Below are 22,102 nucleotides of genomic sequence, written 5' to 3' on the forward strand. Positions count from 1 at the left end.
CCGGTACCAAAATCCATGCGACTTTTCGCTAACGGATTGATTAAATGGCGCCCGATTAGACGATCCGATAGAAGCACTTTTCAGGCTTAACGGATTGAGCGAGATACACCGTCGCGGCGACACGATACATGTTGCATACATGTGTATTACATTTCAAGAGCCCCCCCTCGCTTTTTTCGGATAGCAATGAGTTCAAACACACTTACGAATCAGTTGTTAAATTTTTTTTTATTTTCCACTTTCTTTTTATGCACCCGCGGGAGAGTGCGAAACGACAAAGAAAAGAAAACACACACACACCTCCTCCTCCCCATGGTGTTTTTCGCAATGTGATCCCGTAGGAGAACGCGAACGCAAAAACACACACACAAAGTCACGCACGCACGCAGGCAAGCACACAAACACACACCCCACTCCTCCCCCCCTCGTGTTTTCGCAAGGTGATTCCGTAGGAGATCGCGAAACAGCAAAAAAACACACACACAACCACGCGCGCACACATACACACACAGACACATATACCTACCCCCCCCTCCTCTCCTAGTGTTTTTCGCAAGGTGATCCCGTAGGATCTCGTTATGCGAAGCGGCAAAAACACACACAGCCACCCACGCAGGCATGCACACACATACACACACACACACACACAGACGCGCGCGCGCACGCACGCACGAACGCACGAGAGAGCGTAAATGAAGAGGTTCCATACGTTGCCGGCCTCCCCCTCCCGTGTTCTCGTTCACAGAGAAGGCTGATGTGTGCACGTTTGTGCGTGTACCTTTGCCGTCCCTCCTCTCCTTCCTCATCCGTTGACCGTTCGTTGTAAGGTGGAGGATGATTTCAGCGCTGTTCAAGAAATGAAAGTTAAGAATAAGATTACTCACTCTTTTTTCGTATGTTTTGTGTGTTATCATAACTTACCTTATTGCAAACAAATTCCGGAATGAAGCTCCTCGTTTAGAATTTTCCGCATTCGATCACATCCTCGGCGATGCTCGACGCCATCAGTGGATGAAAGCAGGAAAAGAAACAAAGAAAAGCATCAGCATCATCTTACTCTCACACTTTTACATCGGTTGATGATTCTTACCTTTACAATACCACCAAAACAAACAGCGATGGAACCAAATCCGGAACACCAAAATCACACACGATTTCTGGAGCAAACCGACACATCCTCCCCCTCCAATTGTTTGCCACAGACTGACGTGTGTGTGAGCAGCAATGTTCTTGAAGCGGTGAGCAACGGTAAAGGACACACAAGAAGAAGCGAGACGGCTATACGAGTAGTGAATTACGCCGCTGCACACACACAGCGCGCGTCATAATTTTATGCGCGAAAATCTTAAAATTTAAGTTATTCATGACAAATTGTATCGACATTTTCATACTCTGACGAACTTTTACGAAAGATATGTAAAAACTTAATTTAGTACAATTAAATTCAGTGCAATATCATTAGCAGAACATAACATTTTGATATTTGTTTGTAAATTCAGATCCTAAGAGCTTCTACTTTTTTGAACAATAAGTGTAGAAACACAAATTTTGTCTGAGTCCAGAACAGCAACAGGGAAGATGTCGTACGCTGAGTGTGGAGATGTGTGTGTATGTGGTGAACGTTGCCGCGACAAGCGTGCTGTAGGATACAACGCGTGTAGGAGGGGGTAAAATCGCTTGGCTCATTGAAAATACAGGCAAAGTTGGCGCGAAGAAAACGCAACACTGCGGATTGTATGGAAAATGTTGCGCCTTCAATCTGATTGCCATGCGATTGTCCTGGGGGAATCCGTTGGAGAAAAATCGCATGGATTTTGGCCCCGGGGTGCGGATTGTATGGAAACGTTGCGCGTTCAATCCGATTACCTTGCGATTGTTATGGGGGTCGACAGAAGAATTCACTCTCCTTGTCGGCTGTGGAGTCAGTTGAAACGAAAAATAATAAAAAAATGCCTGTGCTCAACCGTAACTATATTTTGCACCTTTTTTATTTATTTAAAAATGTTACAAAGAACAAATTCTGCTTGTTTTACTGTAATGCTTCAAAAACCATCTACGTCCGGCTCTACTCATCTCAATTCCACCTGCTTTTCTTTTTTCGCGGCATTGTATCATTTTTTGATGTATGGTTTGGATCAGAGTTTGACGACGATCCCAAGCCTGGTTGTGCTGGTTTAATAAAAACACCACCTTCTGGAACGGTATTTTCCCAGGTTCGATCGCTTGATGCTTTAAACTGTGCATTATAATGAGCGCGAAAAGTTTCTCGCATTGCCGATAAACGATCAGTAGCAGGACCCTTCGATGACCCCGGCGATGGTCCTGAAGGATCCCCGTCTTCTACAAGTACCTTTAAAGCATCTAGTGAACGACCCATTGCACCACGCTGAATTGTCCGTTGGCGGAACCCTAATCCAGCACCACCTACATTTAAATTCTTTCCTTTGTTCGCGTGTTTAAAACGGCTGTTCCGAAACCATGAACTTTGCATTGCCAGTTTCATCAAATCTTCTGGCACATCTTGGTTTGCTCCTTCAAGATTGCGTACCAGATGTCCAGAAAATTCTTTGTCCTTGTCGGTAATTAGAGTATACGCCGTACCTTTCTCACCGGCACGTCCAGTACGGCCAATACGGTGTGTGTGAGTATCGATATCACGAGCAATATCGTAATTGACTACTGTTCGAATGTGTGGAATATCTAACCCGCGAGCTGCCACATCCGTGGCTACCATGATATCGACATCTTTCCGTTTAAATCTGGTGATAACAAAATTTCGTTCTGATTGGTCCATATCTCCATGAAGTAAGACGACATCATTATCCTTCAACCGCAGATTATTTGCGGTTTCTTCTGCATCAGCTTTTTTAGTTACAAATATCAATACACTTCCCTCGGAAAGCATCTTTACCAGGTTCGTTAACAACCAGTTCCACTTGCTTTGTACAGTTGGTAAAAGAATAATACGTTGCGTTACATCAGAATTTGCTTCCCCTAAATCACCGTGAATTATACGTACGGGATCGGTTAACACATCGCGTGCAAGTTTTTCCACACGTTTTTTGAAAGTAGCACTGAATAAAAGTGTCTGCCGATCAGGTCGAATATGGTTGCAGATCGAACGAACTTGTGGCTCAAATCCCATGTTGAACATTTTGTCCGCTTCGTCCAAAACCAAGTATGTCACTCTTTGAAGATTAGTAGCTTTAATTTTTACCATATCTATCATACGACCAGGTGTAGCAACTACTATTTCCGCCCCTTGTTCGAGCGCCTTGCTTTGTTCCCATTTAGAACCCCCTCCATAACAACAACAAATGCTAATGTTATATACCTTGCCAAACTTCTTAGCTTCGTTGTAAATCTGAAGTGACAATTCTCGGGTCGGTGCTAGAATCAATCCAATAGGCCCATCACCAGGACCTAACTCACGTTGGTCCATTATGTGCACTAGCATCGGCCAAAGAAAAGCTGCAGTTTTACCACTTCCAGTTTTGGCTATACCAATTATGTCTCTTCCACTCAAAGCTGCTGGAATCGCTTGAGCCTGTATTGGTGTAGGTGTACTGAACTCTGATTTCCGAATGGATTTCATCAACGATTCATCAAATCCGAAGTGAGCAAAACTGGTGACAGGATGCGGTGGCATTGGGCCGCTTACTTTCACACAGAGTGTTTGACGCAAGTCCTGTACTTTTGCTTGGGACAAATTGACAATGTCTTCGTGAGGGATGTAGAAATTTTTTTCGAACTTCAGATAGTCGATCTCTGTATGATCAATTGATGGCAACGGGTCAATATCCCGTCGTCGTTGTAGAGGCACTGGATTGCCATCTTCGTCATAATCCATTTCTGCATCGGATCCTTCGTCTATTAGGCCAGCGTGAGGATTTTCTTGCATGTATCTGGCGATAAAATATTTGATTAAAAAGGCAATGTTACAAAACACATGATTATAATCCTTCTTAAGACGTGTTCTTACGTACCGGTAATAACTTTCTTCGTCATCTTCATCGTCAATATCTCCTCGTGTACCTTTTTTTGGTTCCAGATGAGGTTGAGGAATTTTATTTTTTTCCATTTTAACCTGCGCTTCAATACCAGCCATAAATGCATCCAAAGGATCTTCTTCATCTTCTTCATCGGATATATTTTTAGGGATTTCCTAATGATGAGTATCGGGGTAATAAAAAAATAACAAAATTCAGTTGAAATGCACAGATAGTCTCCGAGATACGCAGATTCCAAGACACGCGATTAACATATCAGATACTGAAATTAGAGCCTAAATCAAATCACTTCCGGCAAAATTACATGAAAATAGACAATTGAAGTTTGTTCTCTGTTTGTATCAATAGCATATGTCGGGTATAACCTTAACTTACGTATGGTTTCGAAGGAGGGAAGATGCGTAAACTTACGTCAGCGGCTGTTGGGCTTCCAGGAGCGGGAATATATTCTAGCTGTTGAGGGGCAGGTTCGTCGTCTTCGTCAAAATACCTGAAACAAAAAACAGGTTCATCAACATACAAATTATGCAATTCAACATGATTACTTACTCGTCTTCCGTTCTGCCCCGACGTTTAACAACTGAATATTGAGAAGCGTTGGAATGCTGATGTAAAGATTCCATCGTATGATAACCGTGCTTTGAAATTCCAGAACTATAATTGTATGGCTTAGGAACAGATGCATTAACTGGTCGCCCGCTTAACGAACTAGGGGGGGGCACCGCATTTAAAGAGAAGCTACGGCTTTGATCCTTCACATTTAGTTGCTGTTGAACTGCGTGATTGCGCCGCACTTGAAAACTAAAATTACCACGATTTGGATGCATCTTCTCGTCAACGAAAGCTATGAGTACGATGTATTAGTGAGATTGTTTGATCAACGATGTCCTTCGTATTGGCTCAAGTTTCAGATATTAGCTCAGATATTAGGAAAATCGATTACAAACTAGGTGACTATGCCTATCTATGCAAAGGTGTATAAATAAAGTGGTGGCACTTTGGTGTATGAATATGAGAAAGTGAGGTGGCGCTCTGGGACCAATAGAACGAGACAAACAAACTCTCTGTTCGATAGGTCCTCTGTCAGCTGTTCGATGTCTTATAGACCTGTCATGATGCACGGCAATACTCCTATCTTTTCATCTCGAGTTTTGCTCCTATCTCGAGCATTTTCATAGTTTAAATGATACATTCATCTGCAGGAGGAAGATTCTACAAATAATTTACAAGTTATTCACATCAATAATAACATAAAAATCATTCTAATTTAATATTGAAAAATGTAAACAAACGTCCATGCGAAAACACATTCAGTGCATACACATGCATTGTGTATATGCAATAGTTTAATACGATTCAAACATGTATATTTGATGCTATAATTGATGATGAAGCATTGCAATAATTATTGATAGCTATACTATACATTTTTTACGCAATTATAAGAAGAAAAAAAGAAAAACTTCGTTAACAAATTGGAAATGTCATGAATTGAATTCCATCTACTGTAGCTGTGAAGTGTTTGACAGCCAGGGTACTCGCAGCACAGGTGGGTATCGAACAACAGACAGAATCAAATGACATGTTCGACTCGATGTTTGTCTGGTTTGTCTGTTTGTGTCTGACAGTACACCACCATATGATTATACGGGTTTGTTCATGTCGGAAGTCGTGTTCGATTACTGCTAGAGCGCCGTCTGAAGCAAGGTGTATGTATTTAGAAGGTTGATTTTTATCGCTTTTGCTGGGCGACATTGTGGGAGACATCTGTCCAAGGTCCTTGAAAGAGAACAGGTCGAAGCGCTTAGAGTAAATTGACAGAAAGCCATGGGAAAATTTTGACAGTTAAAGTGAACATTGTTTATGTTTAGCGATGGACGTTGCTATGGAGTGAATGAGAGTTTTGTTCAGCATTTCACATTAAATTCCTGTTAGAATATTTGAAGAATTAGCATCCAATTAGAATATTACATGACTGATACAATCCAAGGATCTCATTTATCATTCGTAGCCAGGTTATAAGTAAATGACGGTATGCATATTGTACCAGTGTGTGTCGATTGGATGTTTCATTTTACTCTCAGTGTTCAATTGAAAGTAAAAAGGACTTCTTTAACCCAGTTGAACATGTTAAACATTTCGTTTTTCCAGCAGGACCGTTGCAAACGGTAGTGGTTTGTAGTCACGGAATGGCAAACAATGAAAAAGGTTATCAATGTTTCTGAATACAGAGTAGACTGCAATTACTTCTCCTTTATTGTCCAGAAGTGATTGACCGCAAGAAATTTAACCAATATAACCTTCCTAATAATAAATTCGTCCACTTTTGCGCGTTAACTATTAGCCGTTTGTTTGTAAACACTTTTTCATGAAACTGTCAAAAGCGAGCTGAAAATGGCAACCTAGCAACGGGCTTTGCATCGACCTGTTCTCCTTAATAGATCTTGCATCTGTCAATCCCTGCATACAAATTTCATTACCCTTCACCAGCCCACCCCGATGTTTATACTCAAAGTGAGAGTATATATCAGGTGGGCTTATGGTGTTCTTCCTCACCAATACATCGACACGCTTGAGGCGAAAGAACTCCACAGGAGCCAAAGCCTCTCTAAACCATACTAACAACAACAACATCGACACGCAATTAGATAGTTTGTTTCATAACAAAATCTAGTATGCCTTGAAGTTTAAACGGTATCTCGCAGAAATTGTATGTGGTTTTACTCAGGTGTAGTACGAAGAAAAAGCCAAACAACTTACGTGACGGTCAGTTCTTGGATTAAAAGGATGATCTGAAGATTACTGTATTCCACCAAATTTTGCAAAATCTGATAAATAGGAAACAATTATTAAATCCGTTCAGGCAGCAAGTTCAGGAGCAGTGTACCAACCGAACCAAATACGCTATCCATACTTAAAGTGAGTAACTTATCAGAGTGCCTGCACATATATCCATTTGTTTCATTCAACAGTCCTACAATTGTTCTCAAATATCGAGTAAAATTGTGAAAATCTAGGATTGAATTAGAAAAAAACATATAGAACAATCATCAAAGCACCCAGTTTGTTAGGGCGGTGGCAACGCTAATCGGATGCGATTTTATCGGACGAGATTTATATGGGATTTGACAGATAACGTCGGACGACGAAATCGCACGTCCGACGTTATCTGTCAAATCCCATATAAATCACGTCCGATAAAACCGCATCCGATTAGCGTTGCCACCGCCCTTATGAATCTAACCGTATTAATACACGATGCGCAATCTCAGATTGCGCATATATTCGTTTTATCAAAATATTTTCAGAAGAATTCACTCTCCTTGTCGGCTGTGGAGTCAGTTGAAACGAAAAATAATAAAAAAATGCCTGTGCTCAACCGTAACTATATTTTGCACCTTTTTTATTTATTTAAAAATGTTACAAAGAACAAATTCTGCTTGTTTTACTGTAATGCTTCAAAAACCATCTACGTCCGGCTCTACTCATCTCAATTCCACCTGCTTTTCTTTTTTCGCGGCATTGTATCATTTTTTGATGTATGGTTTGGATCAGAGTTTGACGACGATCCCAAGCCTGGTTGTGCTGGTTTAATAAAAACACCACCTTCTGGAACGGTATTTTCCCAGGTTCGATCGCTTGATGCTTTAAACTGTGCATTATAATGAGCGCGAAAAGTTTCTCGCATTGCCGATAAACGATCAGTAGCAGGACCCTTCGATGACCCCGGCGATGGTCCTGAAGGATCCCCGTCTTCTACAAGTACCTTTAAAGCATCTAGTGAACGACCCATTGCACCACGCTGAATTGTCCGTTGGCGGAACCCTAATCCAGCACCACCTACATTTAAATTCTTTCCTTTGTTCGCGTGTTTAAAACGGCTGTTCCGAAACCATGAACTTTGCATTGCCAGTTTCATCAAATCTTCTGGCACATCTTGGTTTGCTCCTTCAAGATTGCGTACCAGATGTCCAGAAAATTCTTTGTCCTTGTCGGTAATTAGAGTATACGCCGTACCTTTCTCACCGGCACGTCCAGTACGGCCAATACGGTGTGTGTGAGTATCGATATCACGAGCAATATCGTAATTGACTACTGTTCGAATGTGTGGAATATCTAACCCGCGAGCTGCCACATCCGTGGCTACCATGATATCGACATCTTTCCGTTTAAATCTGGTGATAACAAAATTTCGTTCTGATTGGTCCATATCTCCATGAAGTAAGACGACATCATTATCCTTCAACCGCAGATTATTTGCGGTTTCTTCTGCATCAGCTTTTTTAGTTACAAATATCAATACACTTCCCTCGGAAAGCATCTTTACCAGGTTCGTTAACAACCAGTTCCACTTGCTTTGTACAGTTGGTAAAAGAATAATACGTTGCGTTACATCAGAATTTGCTTCCCCTAAATCACCGTGAATTATACGTACGGGATCGGTTAACACATCGCGTGCAAGTTTTTCCACACGTTTTTTGAAAGTAGCACTGAATAAAAGTGTCTGCCGATCAGGTCGAATATGGTTGCAGATCGAACGAACTTGTGGCTCAAATCCCATGTTGAACATTTTGTCCGCTTCGTCCAAAACCAAGTATGTCACTCTTTGAAGATTAGTAGCTTTAATTTTTACCATATCTATCATACGACCAGGTGTAGCAACTACTATTTCCGCCCCTTGTTCGAGCGCCTTGCTTTGTTCCCATTTAGAACCCCCTCCATAACAACAACAAATGCTAATGTTATATACCTTGCCAAACTTCTTAGCTTCGTTGTAAATCTGAAGTGACAATTCTCGGGTCGGTGCTAGAATCAATCCAATAGGCCCATCACCAGGACCTAACTCACGTTGGTCCATTATGTGCACTAGCATCGGCCAAAGAAAAGCTGCAGTTTTACCACTTCCAGTTTTGGCTATACCAATTATGTCTCTTCCACTCAAAGCTGCTGGAATCGCTTGAGCCTGTATTGGTGTAGGTGTACTGAACTCTGATTTCCGAATGGATTTCATCAACGATTCATCAAATCCGAAGTGAGCAAAACTGGTGACAGGATGCGGTGGCATTGGGCCGCTTACTTTCACACAGAGTGTTTGACGCAAGTCCTGTACTTTTGCTTGGGACAAATTGACAATGTCTTCGTGAGGGATGTAGAAATTTTTTTCGAACTTCAGATAGTCGATCTCTGTATGATCAATTGATGGCAACGGGTCAATATCCCGTCGTCGTTGTAGAGGCACTGGATTGCCATCTTCGTCATAATCCATTTCTGCATCGGATCCTTCGTCTATTAGGCCAGCGTGAGGATTTTCTTGCATGTATCTGGCGATAAAATATTTGATTAAAAAAGGCAATGTTACAAAACACATGATTATAATCCTTCTTAAGACGTGTTCTTACGTACCGGTAATAACTTTCTTCGTCATCTTCATCGTCAATATCTCCTCGTGTACCTTTTTTTGGTTCCAGATGAGGTTGAGGAATTTTATTTTTTTCCATTTTAACCTGCGCTTCAATACCAGCCATAAATGCATCCAAAGGATCTTCTTCATCTTCTTCATCGGATATATTTTTAGGGATTTCCTAATGATGAGTATCGGGGTAATAAAAAAATAACAAAATTCAGTTGAAATGCACAGATAGTCTCCGAGATACGCAGATTCCAAGACACGCGATTAACATATCAGATACTGAAATTAGAGCCTAAATCAAATCACTTCCGGCAAAATTACATGAAAATAGACAATTGAAGTTTGTTCTCTGTTTGTATCAATAGCATATGTCGGGTATAACCTTAACTTACGTATGGTTTCGAAGGAGGGAAGATGCGTAAACTTACGTCAGCGGCTGTTGGGCTTCCAGGAGCGGGAATATATTCTAGCTGTTGAGGGGCAGGTTCGTCGTCTTCGTCAAAATACCTGAAACAAAAAACAGGTTCATCAACATACAAATTATGCAATTCAACATGATTACTTACTCGTCTTCCGTTCTGCCCCGACGTTTAACAACTGAATATTGAGAAGCGTTGGAATGCTGATGTAAAGATTCCATCGTATGATAACCGTGCTTTGAAATTCCAGAACTATAATTGTATGGCTTAGGAACAGATGCATTAACTGGTCGCCCGCTTAACGAACTAGGGGGGGCACCGCATTTAAAGAGAAGCTACGGCTTTGATCCTTCACATTTAGTTGCTGTTGAACTGCGTGATTGCGCCGCACTTGAAAACTAAAATTACCACGATTTGGATGCATCTTCTCGTCAACGAAAGCTATGAGTACGATGTATTAGTGAGATTGTTTGATCAACGATGTCCTTCGTATTGGCTCAAGTTTCAGATATTAGCTCAGATATTAGGAAAATCGATTACAAACTAGGTGACTATGCCTATCTATGCAAAGGTGTATAAATAAAGTGGTGGCACTTTGGTGTATGAATATGAGAAAGTGAGGTGGCGCTCTGGGACCAATAGAACGAGACAAACAAACTCTCTGTTCGATAGGTCCTCTGTCAGCTGTTCGATGTCTTATAGACCTGTCATGATGCACGGCAATACTCCTATCTTTTCATCTCGAGTTTTGCTCCTATCTCGAGCATTTTCATAGTTTAAATGATACATTCATCTGCAGGAGGAAGATTCTACAAATAATTTACAAGTTATTCACATCAATAATAACATAAAAATCATTCTAATTTAATATTGAAAAATGTAAACAAACGTCCATGCGAAAACACATTCAGTGCATACACATGCATTGTGTATATGCAATAGTTTAATACGATTCAAACATGTATATTTGATGCTATAATTGATGATGAAGCATTGCAATAATTATTGATAGCTATACTATACATTTTTTACGCAATTATAAGAAGAAAAAAAGAAAAACTTCGTTAACAAATTGGAAATGTCATGAATTGAATTCCATCTACTGTAGCTGTGAAGTGTTTGACAGCCAGGGTACTCGCAGCACAGGTGGGTATCGAACAACAGACAGAATCAAATGACATGTTCGACTCGATGTTTGTCTGGTTTGTCTGTTTGTGTCTGACAGTACACCACCATATGATTATACGGGTTTGTTCATGTCGGAAGTCGTGTTCGATTACTGCTAGAGCGCCGTCTGAAGCAAGGTGTATGTATTTAGAAGGTTGATTTTTATCGCTTTTGCTGGGCGACATTGTGGGAGACATCTGTCCAAGGTCCTTGAAAGAGAACAGGTCGAAGCGCTTAGAGTAAATTGACAGAAAGCCATGGGAAAATTTTGACAGTTAAAGTGAACATTGTTTATGTTTAGCGATGGACGTTGCTATGGAGTGAATGAGAGTTTTGTTCAGCATTTCACATTAAATTCCTGTTAGAATATTTGAAGAATTAGCATCCAATTAGAATATTACATGACTGATACAATCCAAGGATCTCATTTATCATTCGTAGCCAGGTTATAAGTAAATGACGGTATGCATATTGTACCAGTGTGTGTCGATTGGATGTTTCATTTTACTCTCAGTGTTCAATTGAAAGTAAAAAGGACTTCTTTAACCCAGTTGAACATGTTAAACATTTCGTTTTTCCAGCAGGACCGTTGCAAACGGTAGTGGTTTGTAGTCACGGAATGGCAAACAATGAAAAAGGTTATCAATGTTTCTGAATACAGAGTAGACTGCAATTACTTCTCCTTTATTGTCCAGAAGTGATTGACCGCAAGAAATTTAACCAATATAACCTTCCTAATAATAAATTCGTCCACTTTTGCGCGTTAACTATTAGCCGTTTGTTTGTAAACACTTTTTCATGAAACTGTCAAAAGCGAGCTGAAAATGGCAACCTAGCAACGGGCTTTGCATCGACCTGTTCTCCTTAATAGATCTTGCATCTGTCAATCCCTGCATACAAATTTCATTACCCTTCACCAGCCCACCCCGATGTTTATACTCAAAGTGAGAGTATATATCAGGTGGGCTTATGGTGTTCTTCCTCACCAATACATCGACACGCTTGAGGCGAAAGAACTCCACAGGAGCCAAAGCCTCTCTAAACCATACTAACAACAACAACATCGACACGCAATTAGATAGTTTGTTTCATAACAAAATCTAGTATGCCTTGAAGTTTAAACGGTATCTCGCAGAAATTGTATGTGGTTTTACTCAGGTGTAGTACGAAGAAAAAAGCCAAACAACTTACGTGACGGTCAGTTCTTGGATTAAAAGGATGATCTGAAGATTACTGTATTCCACCAAATTTTGCAAAATCTGATAAATAGGAAACAATTATTAAATCCGTTCAGGCAGCAAGTTCAGGAGCAGTGTACCAACCGAACCAAATACGCTATCCATACTTAAAGTGAGTAACTTATCAGAGTGCCTGCACATATATCCATTTGTTTCATTCAACAGTCCTACAATTGTTCTCAAATATCGAGTAAAATTGTGAAAATCTAGGATTGAATTAGAAAAAAACATATAGAACAATCATCAAAGCACCCAGTTTGTTAGGGCGGTGGCAACGCTAATCGGATGCGATTTTATCGGACGAGATTTATATGGGATTTGACAGATAACGTCGGACGACGAAATCGCACGTCCGACGTTATCTGTCAAATCCCATATAAATCACGTCCGATAAAACCGCATCCGATTAGCGTTGCCACCGCCCTTATGAATCTAACCGTATTAATACACGATGCGCAATCTCAGATTGCGCATATATTCGTTTTATCAAAATATATGTCATTTCGCGTATCCAACCCTGAGCTATAAACGTCATTTCCATACAATTTCAGATTGCGCCAAGATTGCGCATAAATTTTCAAGATTATATGTCTGAGATATATAAATTTTTTTTGACAGATAAATATATCAAACCTACCCGTTTGACAGATAAATATATGCGCAATCTGAGATTGCGCATCGTCTATTGCTACGGTAAGTGTTAAACCAGATTTTCTTCCTATTTTCGTTTGAAGACGTCAAATGGCACTGGATAAGCCCACCTGATGTATCAATTCACTTTGTTTATACCGGAGCCCTTGGAACAAGTATGTCAAATCGAAAAATGTCATTTTGCTCTGAACAACTTCACCTTGTCATTTTAAAACACCTTGGTCTGAAGTGTTTCAGCCCGCTAAACATTGCCTGCTGCACAAAGCGACGGAAGAAATCATGCCGTTCGGAGAATTTTATCATGCCATCTTTTTCCTTCCAACGGCAAATTTGTCAAGCAGCTCGTCGAGCTACCCGTCCCTGGCTCCGCCTCGTAACCCTCGCCTAAGCGCGCTTTCGAAGGTTTGGATGTGTTGGTGCGTCAGACGGCCAATCGCTGTCAGCCATCGTCCGTGCTTTTTCCCTCCATAGCGCTATCTCTTTCTCGCGTGTGGTCAATGCTCATGAGTTGCTGTGGCGCTTAAAAAATCGTTTACACACATTGCTGCGATGAAGTTGCATTTTTACAAATCAAACCAAAAAAGCGCAATGAGTTTAATCGATGCAATATAAAAATGACTAAGGAATCGCTAGCACGATAGAGGTTTTGCTGTGCAACGCGCAGAACCCTAATTCGCATTAACAAATTCAGCCCGGCGCTGATTTTCATGAGCTTACCGTTCCCCCAGCATCTTGAACGCAAGCTGATTGTGAAACCGGTATACTGGAAAGTTCACTGGCAGTCCCTGGAGCCTGCCATCGAACTTAACGTGTTAAGCATTAAGGATAACTTTGTTACACTAAGCTTTTTTGCTTTCGTATGGTGTAGATAACACAGATATGCTGAGCCGTCTGCGCAAGGGTGTAAGTGTGCGTGTTTGTACCAAAACTGTCGCCAAATGTGTTTTCTTCCGGAATGTTATGATCGATCGAAGGAAGGTGTTCATGACAGTGGCGGAGTAGGGGGAATCGGGGGCGCCCTAGGCGGAAAGACGAGTTGAGGCCCCTGTAAATGGTAGCTGATGACCGGGAGGAGGGGGTACTGGCATACGGCTGTTATGAGATTGAACATTATACTTAAATTGCCGGCGGTGTGGGGGGGGGGGGGGGGGGGTTTGGCGATGGAACCCCTACGATCATCGGTCACATGTCCTAAAACTGTTGCCGGCGGTGTGGGGGGGGGGGGGGGGGGGTTTGGCGATGGAAACCCTACGATCATCGGTCACATGTCCTAAAACTGTTGCCGGCGGGGGGGGGAGTGCAGAAGGTTCTCCAGCGACGGGTCCCCAACGACCATCTTTCCGCTGGCCCTTGTCGCTAATACTCTGTCTACTTGTAGACATACGACATACTACAGACTAGCGATATTCGGCGACCGCCTAGTCCGTCTACCGTTAGGTCCGCCGCTGGTTCATGACGGTGTTTTTTTGTTGTGGAGGTGCATCCTTCCTCCTGTCTGCAGCGTATGCATCGGGAAGCAGACAATGTGGCAGTATGCAAGTTACCCGCTGGATAGGAGCGGTCCCGCGGCACCGCCGTCATGCCTCACATCTACATGCCCGTCGTGAGTTCTAACCGCGTATGAACCGTCCGCCGTAGCAAGGGCTGACTATCCGGCTACGTGGTACTCAAGTCCTGAAAAGGCCGGCATGATCGCGTTGGCTATTTCGCCAATAATAATAATAATTATAATAATAATAAAAAGAACTTAGCATAGCAGTCCACACTCGGGGAAGGTTTTTGCTTTGACTTTGGTGCTGCCGGGTCTACCGCTGTGGCGCGACAAATGCACGGAATTCACTCGACTAAAACATGAACCTACCGATCCGAACCCATTCCAAGGCAAGGCCGGTCAATCGGCGTCATGATAACTTCTCCAAACCAACAAGCCACCAGATTCTGGACGGGCAGGTGCAGCACCATATGCGCGAAAGAAATTTGCTACATATCACATGCACGTTTGCTTCGATCGTGTGCCTTTTTAACATCCCCAACAGCAGAACCGATCGCAAAGATCGTGGTGCCAATCCGATAGTTGTGTTGTCTCTCAGGTAGCGAAATCGAAAATGCATGGACTTTGTAGCCGCAGCGGATGAAAATGTACGCATCAGAATCAAATAGTTTTGGGGTTTCCACACGCACGCACACACACACACACAAAAACACACACACACACGCACGCGAGCACGCACGCACGCACGCACACACACACGCACACATGCACGTACGCGTGTACGCGGGCAGGCACCCGCGAAAGCGCAAACGCAAGCACGCACCCACGAAAGCGCGAACGCAAGCACGCACTCCCCCCCCCCCTCCACGCATGATCGATTACGGCTACCGTATCGGCAGAACGGCTGGTTCAGGTTTCTTGTATCCCACCCTAGCCAAAGCGCCGGGCGGGGTGGGGGATCGCGGCATGATAGAGTGAACGGTCACTTTCCCCGCGCTGTGTGCATGTGTGTGTGTCGAGACCCAAAAACTGGAGACAAATTTCGGCAAATTAAAAAAAAATTTATAACCACTATACACTGTGCTACATGATGCTTAGAAGGTCGTTGAAGCATCAAACATGTTCAAATTTAAAAAAAATATTAGATTAGTGTTAGACGTTCTCCTACGCTTGTTTTAAATAGGCTTCTTCACCCTCGATTGCCACGGGCATCGAATGGTCTCATCAGCAGCGGCACGAAATAAAATAAACCATCAATACACCGATAACACTTTGAATCCCAATCCAGCTTCTCCTACAGCGTCTCAAGGTCACACACAAATTAATAAATGCTAACACCCACCAATAACAATACACAACCGCAATGCACATACAGGCGGTCCCCGAGATACACGGTACCTCTTATACAAGGATTCGGAGATACGCGGTTTTCTAAATTTGACAATTCTTTGAGCAAATTGTACTGATTTGACACATCAATTGTAATTTGCCAAATAATTTCCGTTTTGATCGAATGTTAAAAACAATTTCAAATTGTTTAAAACTGTTATATTCAGTCAGAACCATATCAAACAATTCATAAAGTGACTAAAACCGCCTCCTACTTGCAAAATTACACGAAAATTAGTGATATTTTAGCTGGAAATCACGAGATTCGACTTACGCGGAAATTCGAGTTACGCGGTAATTTGCGGCCGTTTTAGGTCCCCATTAACCGTGTATCTCGGGGACCGCCTGTATATGAATCAACGCATACACCACAAACACCCAATCAGCTGGCGGCGGAAGGCACGGGCAGAAGCGCAAGTAAGGCAGGGCAGGGTGAGGGAGGCAGAAGAAGCGGACGAAAAAATGGGTGCCAATATTTTTAAATTTTTTTTGATCGTTTTTTTTGCTCCGCCGCCATAAATAGTTCGTCCATTTCGCCGACAGATGGCGCTAAACTTGCTCGACCCAGCGCAGGAATCGCTGAAGTCCAGCGCGGGAGACCAGGCCAAATCTGCGCTGGCCAGCGCAGAATTTGGTACATTTCCAGCGCTGGAAACTGCTCGAATTTGCGCAGCGGGTGCGTAAAAGCTAGGTGGAATATAGAGGAGGTGTCTTTTTACCGCAGGACTCCACACAACATAACACGGAGCGTAACATAACAACTGACAGTTGCCAAACGCTTCAGAAAACGCTTTATTGCTGGTATCATATTTTGAATATCATTAGTAGCCCGCACAACTATTTGTGGGTGTGAATTATTTTTCGTCCACTATCATTTTTGCGCCATCACGGTCGTGTACCCCCGCACAACAAAATCGAGCAGTTTTTGAGCTCGCTTTCTAGCTCGCTTTCCGCCGAAACCGATCGAGAGGCCGAGCAGAAACGTCCGAAGAACGGAACTAACCGCACAACAAAATCGAGCAGTTTTTGAGCTCGCTTTCTAGCTCGCTTTCCGCCGAAACCGATCGAGAAAGCGAGCAGAAACATCCGAAGAACCGATCGATGCTCTTGATCGATTAAAGCGTTTACGGTCGTTCGAGAGAGCACGCTGTATGTGTTTGTCTCTTTCTGACAAAAAAAGCTCCGGTACGCGACCATGTTGGTTCAAAAATGATTATGGTCGCAAAATAGTTCACACCCACGTTCTCTTTCTCCCCTCCTTCCCCTCTTCTCTATTCTTTTACCTTTTATTGGTTCTTGCTCTCTAGCTACATTGAGCGAGAGGTTGAAAAGTTTTCGATCGCTTTGCGCAGCGGGTACCCGCACAACAAAATCGAGCAGTTTTTGAGCTCGCTTTCTAGCTCGCTTTCCGCCGAAACCGATCGAGAAAGCGAGCAGAAACGTCCGAAGAACCAATCGAAGCTCTTGATCGATTGAAGCGTTTACGATCGTTGGAGAGAGCGCGCTGTATGTGTTTATCTCTTTCTGACAAAACAGCTCCGGTACACGGCCGTGATGGCGCAAAAATGATAGTGGCCGAAAAATAGTTCACACCCACGTTCTCTTTCTCCCCTCCTTCCCCTCTTCGCCATCTTTTCACCTCGCTTTATCATTATTGGCTCTTGCTCTCTAGTTACATTGAATGAGAGGTTGAGAAATTTTCGATCGCTTTGCGCAGCGGGTATCAATTGTTATGTTGCGCTCCGTGTTATGCTGTGTGGAGTCCTCCGGTTAGCGTTTGGCATGTTGCCATTTTGAGATTCAGTTTGACAACAGCCGTCGATATTTGTATACAAGCAGCAGCCGCAATATCACCTTGAAAATGCCAATTTATAAAGTGTAGATGCAAAATACAAGTTTTTAGTGCTATGCAAATATTCATTAACTGTAGAGTTGGTAACCAGATTTACACACGTAAGTTGGCAACCGGCATACCCGGGTATTCCACACGTTTTGATTCCAAAAATTAACGATTTTTATATGTAAACAATGCTTTCTATATTTTAATGCTATAAGCAAGTAATGCTGATCACATATTCCCAAATCTGTCCCATATTCCCACCCAAGTGCCACAAATCCACTAAACGACCACTAAACGGCTTCTAAACGACTTAAGTTCTCTACCTAAACGGAATATAGAAAGACTTCGTTTAGTAGACGGCAAACGACTCATGCATTCTAAAAATAGCGAAAAAGCTGGTGGCGCTCTCTGTTGGTGGGATACCCCAACCAGTTGAGCTTCATCGCTTGGAGGAGAGCTTTCTCATTTCCTCTGTACTGTTGCATGGTTTCGCATTGAAGTTATGCATCGCTAGAACTACAACGGCGATACGATTGTTTAAATACTAAACTCCAACGGAAAACCACCAGCACTGAAGCAAGTGAGATTTGAGTAATGGTCGTTGGTGTCGATATCCACGTATCTGACCACACGACCATTCATGTAGATTTTTGCTCAGAAAATTAGAAGGCTATATAGGTCATGATAAGATGAAACTTGTCGAAACACATTGCAAGAAAAGGACAGCAATATAATGATGAGTTGTAATACGCCATCTATTGATCAAACTAATGAAGCTGTGGAGCTTTCATTTTTTTCTATGGATATTCAATTTTCCAGTCGTTTAAGCTTAATCTGTGGCGCTTGGGCAGCTCGTACTTTATAGCTGATTTAGGACTGTTTAACGAAAAATCGTTCCGATGTCGTACTTTGTGGCTTATTAGGAGATAGACGGTACTTTGCGGAACTATGGAGCTTTTTAACAGGCACATGGTACTTTTTGGAACTTTTCAGCTGATTAGCACTATGTTTAGGGTTCATGATGGAACTTGAAGGCTTGTTAAGAAAGGATACTGAACTTGGTAGAACTTCATAGCTTTTTAATGCATGACATCGGTACAAGGTGGCTCTTGTCAAAGTGTCAAAGACGGACGCCGGCAATAATCTCATTGCTGCTGCACAAGCTAGATTCGTTAATTGAAGAATGAATATTGAGTGAAGTGATTGTGAATTATCAGTAAATTGTGTAAAATTTTGTGTAATTCATTAATACAAAGGATTTAAAAATATACATATGTGTTTAAACGAAACAAATTTTGTTGTTTATTTCATCGATGACGCTTGCTTGAAAATAAAACAAAGAAAAATAATCCCTGGCATCGTGGCATAAGGAAGCTGCTTAGGCGCTGTTTGAAAGACCCACATAGAACTTTGATGCTGTTTATCTACTGCAAAAGGCGAATTAGAGCAGCGATCTTTAGCGTGCCAAAATGAGCTGCTTATGCAATTCTGGCTATTTGGGTATATAGGCCCAAATAAAAAAAAAACAGCGTTGCTGAATACGTCATTATACTGTAACGCTGACAAATGTCATACTCTCTTAAGAAACTCTATTTGATTATTAAAGGCTTTAAAACACTATGAATAATCAAATAAAGTTTCTTATGGCTACTTGGGTGTTATTCTTTGAATTTATTCTATGATTCATTGTGTTTTCCACATTTTTGAGGATAAAAACTGAGAAATCATTATTTTTATAATTTTCACATTTCAATTCCTAATTATCTACGAGCCGCATGCACAATTTACGTGAGATTAGAGCTCTTACTCACATGATTTTACATTTCGTGCACAAGAATCAAAAGAATCAATAAACAAGCAAATATGCACGTAGTAACAAAGAAATGTTTTCTATTTGCTATGCTTCGTATGCGGAAACCATTAATTAACGGTTTTAAAATGACGTAAAGTCTCTAAACTATGGCGACCCCCAAAGGCCCTTATCCACCACCTGATATTTTTAATCCACCTTGGTTGCTACCGCTCTATGTCAAGTCGTGAATTGTCAATTTGTTCTGAATGGCTTCACCTTCTATTTACATGCTCGTTAGCCCTGAGAAATAGTTTCGAGAGCACTCACAAGAAAAAGCTACAACGAAATAGTCTGAGTTTCGAAGTCATGAAGCCCATTGTGGTCGCAGATGAAATGTTTCCTGAAGGGCCAGGGCCTTTCATGGATTTGGAAGAGGTAGGTAATACACCTGAAGAATTTTCTAAAGAACATATTTCAAAGGTATTCAACTCTTTATCTCTAGGCAGGAGGATCTTCAGGGTTGTTGATGGACTTAGCCGCGAACGAAAAGGATGTACATGCAGACTTCTACAATGGTGCGACTATCATCAAACGAAAACTAAATTGTCAATGAAATGTTTACTTTTTACACTTTTATACTTATTCTTATTACAGATTTCGAAGATTTGTTTGATGAAGATGAGGAAGCACAGATGTAGATATGTTTTGAACGTAGTAAGACATGTTTTTCCTAAGGAGTCTTTGAATCTGTTAAAATATAATGGATTAATTAGAGTTGGTAGCTTTCATTCTGAGGTTCCACGAAATTGTTTTGTTCACGTCGTGCTAAAAATGGTTTTCATCCATAATTCGATTCCATGACATAATCATTGAATATGTGATATGTTTTAGATGGCACGTTTTTCCATTCAATAATGTTCTGAAATTTTTCTCGGTAAGCTATGGGATTCTTATGTTGTTGTTGTTGTTGTTTTTTCAATGGGTGTCATACAAAAAACGCTTTTTAATTGTCTTTAATTGTTTGTCTGCCAACTTTCAAGCGTTCAACTAAAAAGCATTCAACTATTAAATTCTGGCTGTATATTAAGTCACTTTTGCTCGCCTTCCCCGTTGTTTCTTTTTTTTCTCCTCCTTGCTAAAGCTTTTTTCTCCATGCTTCTCAACTCCGGCTTTGAACTTCCCCATATGCTGGTGGCAGGCCCTGGGACTAGGTTGTTAGCTAAGGAAACAACAAACAACATATTCTACTCGCATGAATAGCTGCAGTGGGCAAGTAAAATAATGGTGTCCTAAGAATTGTTGTGGTTTATAAAAACCTAATCCCACACACAGCAATAGTGATGAACAGAGTAGAGATGAAATGATAGCGAAGAAATTCTTTTTTTCTACAAACAAAATCGACTGCTTACGTTCCAGATACCGGCGAAACGGAAAGTTGATGAAAATCAGCGCCGGGCGGGACGTGTTGACAGTAACATGTTCAGATTTTCGGTTTTATTTCAAGAATTTAATACGTTTTTGGGAATGAGAGTAAGTTGAACTGCTAGTTTTAAATAATAAGATAGTTTAACATAATCAAATAAAAATTGAAAAATAAAGCAGGCATACATAATTCTGGGCAGGCAGGTAGCCCAAGAGGGGGTTTTTGAGGAAAACAATTTAATAAACAAAGACATATAGTCAGTCCAAAAAGTATTCGTCATCTGACTTACTTACTTATCCGGCGCTACAACCGCTTTGCGGTCTTGGCCTGCCTCAGGAGTGTCCGAAACCGCTCACGGTCTCGCGCCTTCGTCTGCCAGTCCGTTATCCCGGCCTTAATGGCGGACGCCTCCACGCCATCTTGCCACCTTAATTAGGGCCTACCACGCCTCCTCTGTCCTTGTGGACGGCCTAAAAAGACTTTACGGGCTGGGTCGTCCGTTTCTATGCGTACAACATGGCCAGCCCACCGGAGCCTGGCGAGCTTGATACGTTGTACGACAGTGAGGTCGCCGTACATCTCGTATAGCTCGTCATTATAGCGGCTCCTCCATTGTCCTTCCACACATACGGGGCCAAGTATCCTTCTGAGCATCTTCCTCTCGAACGCGGCTAAGAGGGTTTCGTCAGATTTGGACAGTGTCCATGTCTCAGAGGCGTATGTGAGTACTGGTACTATATAGGTACTATATAGTCCCAGCTTCGTCCGTCACGACAGGTTCTTTGAGGTGAACTGCTTTTTGAGGCTGTAGAATGACCGGTTGGCAGCCAGCATCCTTGAGCGCAACTCAGCTTCCATGCTATTGTCGTTGCTGACCTTTGACCCAAGATAGGTGAATTCTGGGACGACTTCAAACGTGCGTTCACCTATCTGTACATCACGCCTACGTAGATTCGGATTATTTATTGGTAGGTCCGCTGATGTTGCCACCATCAGTTTGGTCTTTACCTCGTTTATCTGCAATCCGAGGTTCTCTGCCGCCTGCTCGATCCCTTGGCAGGCTTCTGCTAAATAGGAGAGCCGCAGACCAATGATGTCTATATCATCAGCGTATGCCAGGATCTGGGTTGACTTATAGAAGATGGTTCCCGTAGTCTCCACCCTCGAGTCGCGGGTGGCCCTCTCTAGTGCCAGGTTGAATAGAGGACAGGCAAGCCCGTCTCCCTGGCGCAGACCTTTGGTGGTAGCAAAAGGTCCTGAGAGTTTTCCAT

At 42.1% G+C, this 22,102-nt stretch overlaps 3 protein-coding genes across 5 annotated transcripts; 1 reads left to right on the plus strand and 2 right to left on the minus strand.

The window, feature by feature from the left end:
* Positions 1–1,970: 1,970 nt before the first annotated feature.
* On the minus strand, positions 1,971–6,918 carry LOC121601058 (ATP-dependent RNA helicase DDX42-like). 2 transcript variants are annotated; one of them, XM_041929858.1, is made up of 6 exons: positions 6,902–6,918; positions 6,771–6,838; positions 4,560–5,789; positions 4,422–4,500; positions 3,987–4,165; positions 1,971–3,905 (listed from the first exon to the last, which is right to left on the minus strand). In XM_041929858.1, exons 3-6 carry the CDS (start codon positions 4,835–4,837, stop codon positions 2,075–2,077), a joined length of 2,367 nt encoding a protein of 788 aa, XP_041785792.1. In that variant the 5' UTR covers positions 4,838–5,789; positions 6,771–6,838; positions 6,902–6,918; the 3' UTR covers positions 1,971–2,074. The 2 variants fall into 2 exon arrangements, with proteins under 2 accessions (XP_041785792.1, XP_041785791.1); XM_041929857.1 differs by having other exon boundaries at positions 4,386–4,500.
* On the plus strand, positions 6,796–20,182 carry LOC121601060 (COP9 signalosome complex subunit 9). 2 transcript variants are annotated; one of them, XM_041929860.1, is made up of 5 exons: positions 6,796–6,929; positions 7,283–7,391; positions 19,707–19,843; positions 19,911–19,983; positions 20,063–20,182. In XM_041929860.1, the coding sequence occupies exons 2-5, from the start codon at positions 7,376–7,378 to the stop codon at positions 20,104–20,106; spliced, it is 270 nt and encodes an 89-aa protein (XP_041785794.1). In that variant the 5' UTR covers positions 6,796–6,929; positions 7,283–7,375; the 3' UTR covers positions 20,107–20,182. The 2 variants fall into 2 exon arrangements, with proteins under 2 accessions (XP_041785794.1, XP_041785795.1); XM_041929861.1 differs by lacking the exons at positions 6,796–6,929; positions 7,283–7,391 and adding an exon at positions 12,268–12,356.
* LOC121601059 (ATP-dependent RNA helicase DDX42-like) lies at positions 7,397–10,417 on the minus strand. Its single transcript, XM_041929859.1, is given in 5 exon segments — positions 7,397–9,331; positions 9,414–9,592; positions 9,849–9,927; positions 9,987–10,155; positions 10,158–10,417. Coding segments are annotated over 5 exon segments (2,364 nt in total). The 5' UTR covers positions 10,264–10,417; the 3' UTR covers positions 7,397–7,500.
* Positions 20,183–22,102: the final 1,920 nt, after the last annotated feature.

The sequence above is a fragment of the Anopheles merus genome, unplaced genomic scaffold, assembly GCF_017562075.2.
Source record: "Anopheles merus strain MAF unplaced genomic scaffold, AmerM5.1 LNR4000021, whole genome shotgun sequence".
NCBI lineage: Eukaryota > Metazoa > Arthropoda > Insecta > Diptera > Culicidae > Anopheles > Anopheles merus.

Coding starts and splice junctions, on each gene's coding strand:
- LOC121601058 (XM_041929857.1), bottom strand. CDS start 4,837: ATGCATCCAAATCGTGGTAATTTTAGTTTTCAAGTGCGGCGCAATCAC. Junction 4,501..4,559: donor CGGGGCAGAACGGAAGACGA/GTAAGTAATCAT, acceptor TTTTTGTTTCAG/GTATTTTGACGAAGACGACG. Junction 4,166..4,385: donor TCCCTCCTTCGAAACCATAC/GTAAGTTAAGGT, acceptor ACTCATCATTAG/GAAATCCCTAAAAATATATC.
- LOC121601060 (XM_041929860.1), top strand. Junction 19,844..19,910: donor CTTTCATGGATTTGGAAGAG/GTAGGTAATACA, acceptor CTTTATCTCTAG/GCAGGAGGATCTTCAGGGTT. Junction 19,984..20,062: donor ACATGCAGACTTCTACAATG/GTGCGACTATCA, acceptor TTCTTATTACAG/ATTTCGAAGATTTGTTTGAT.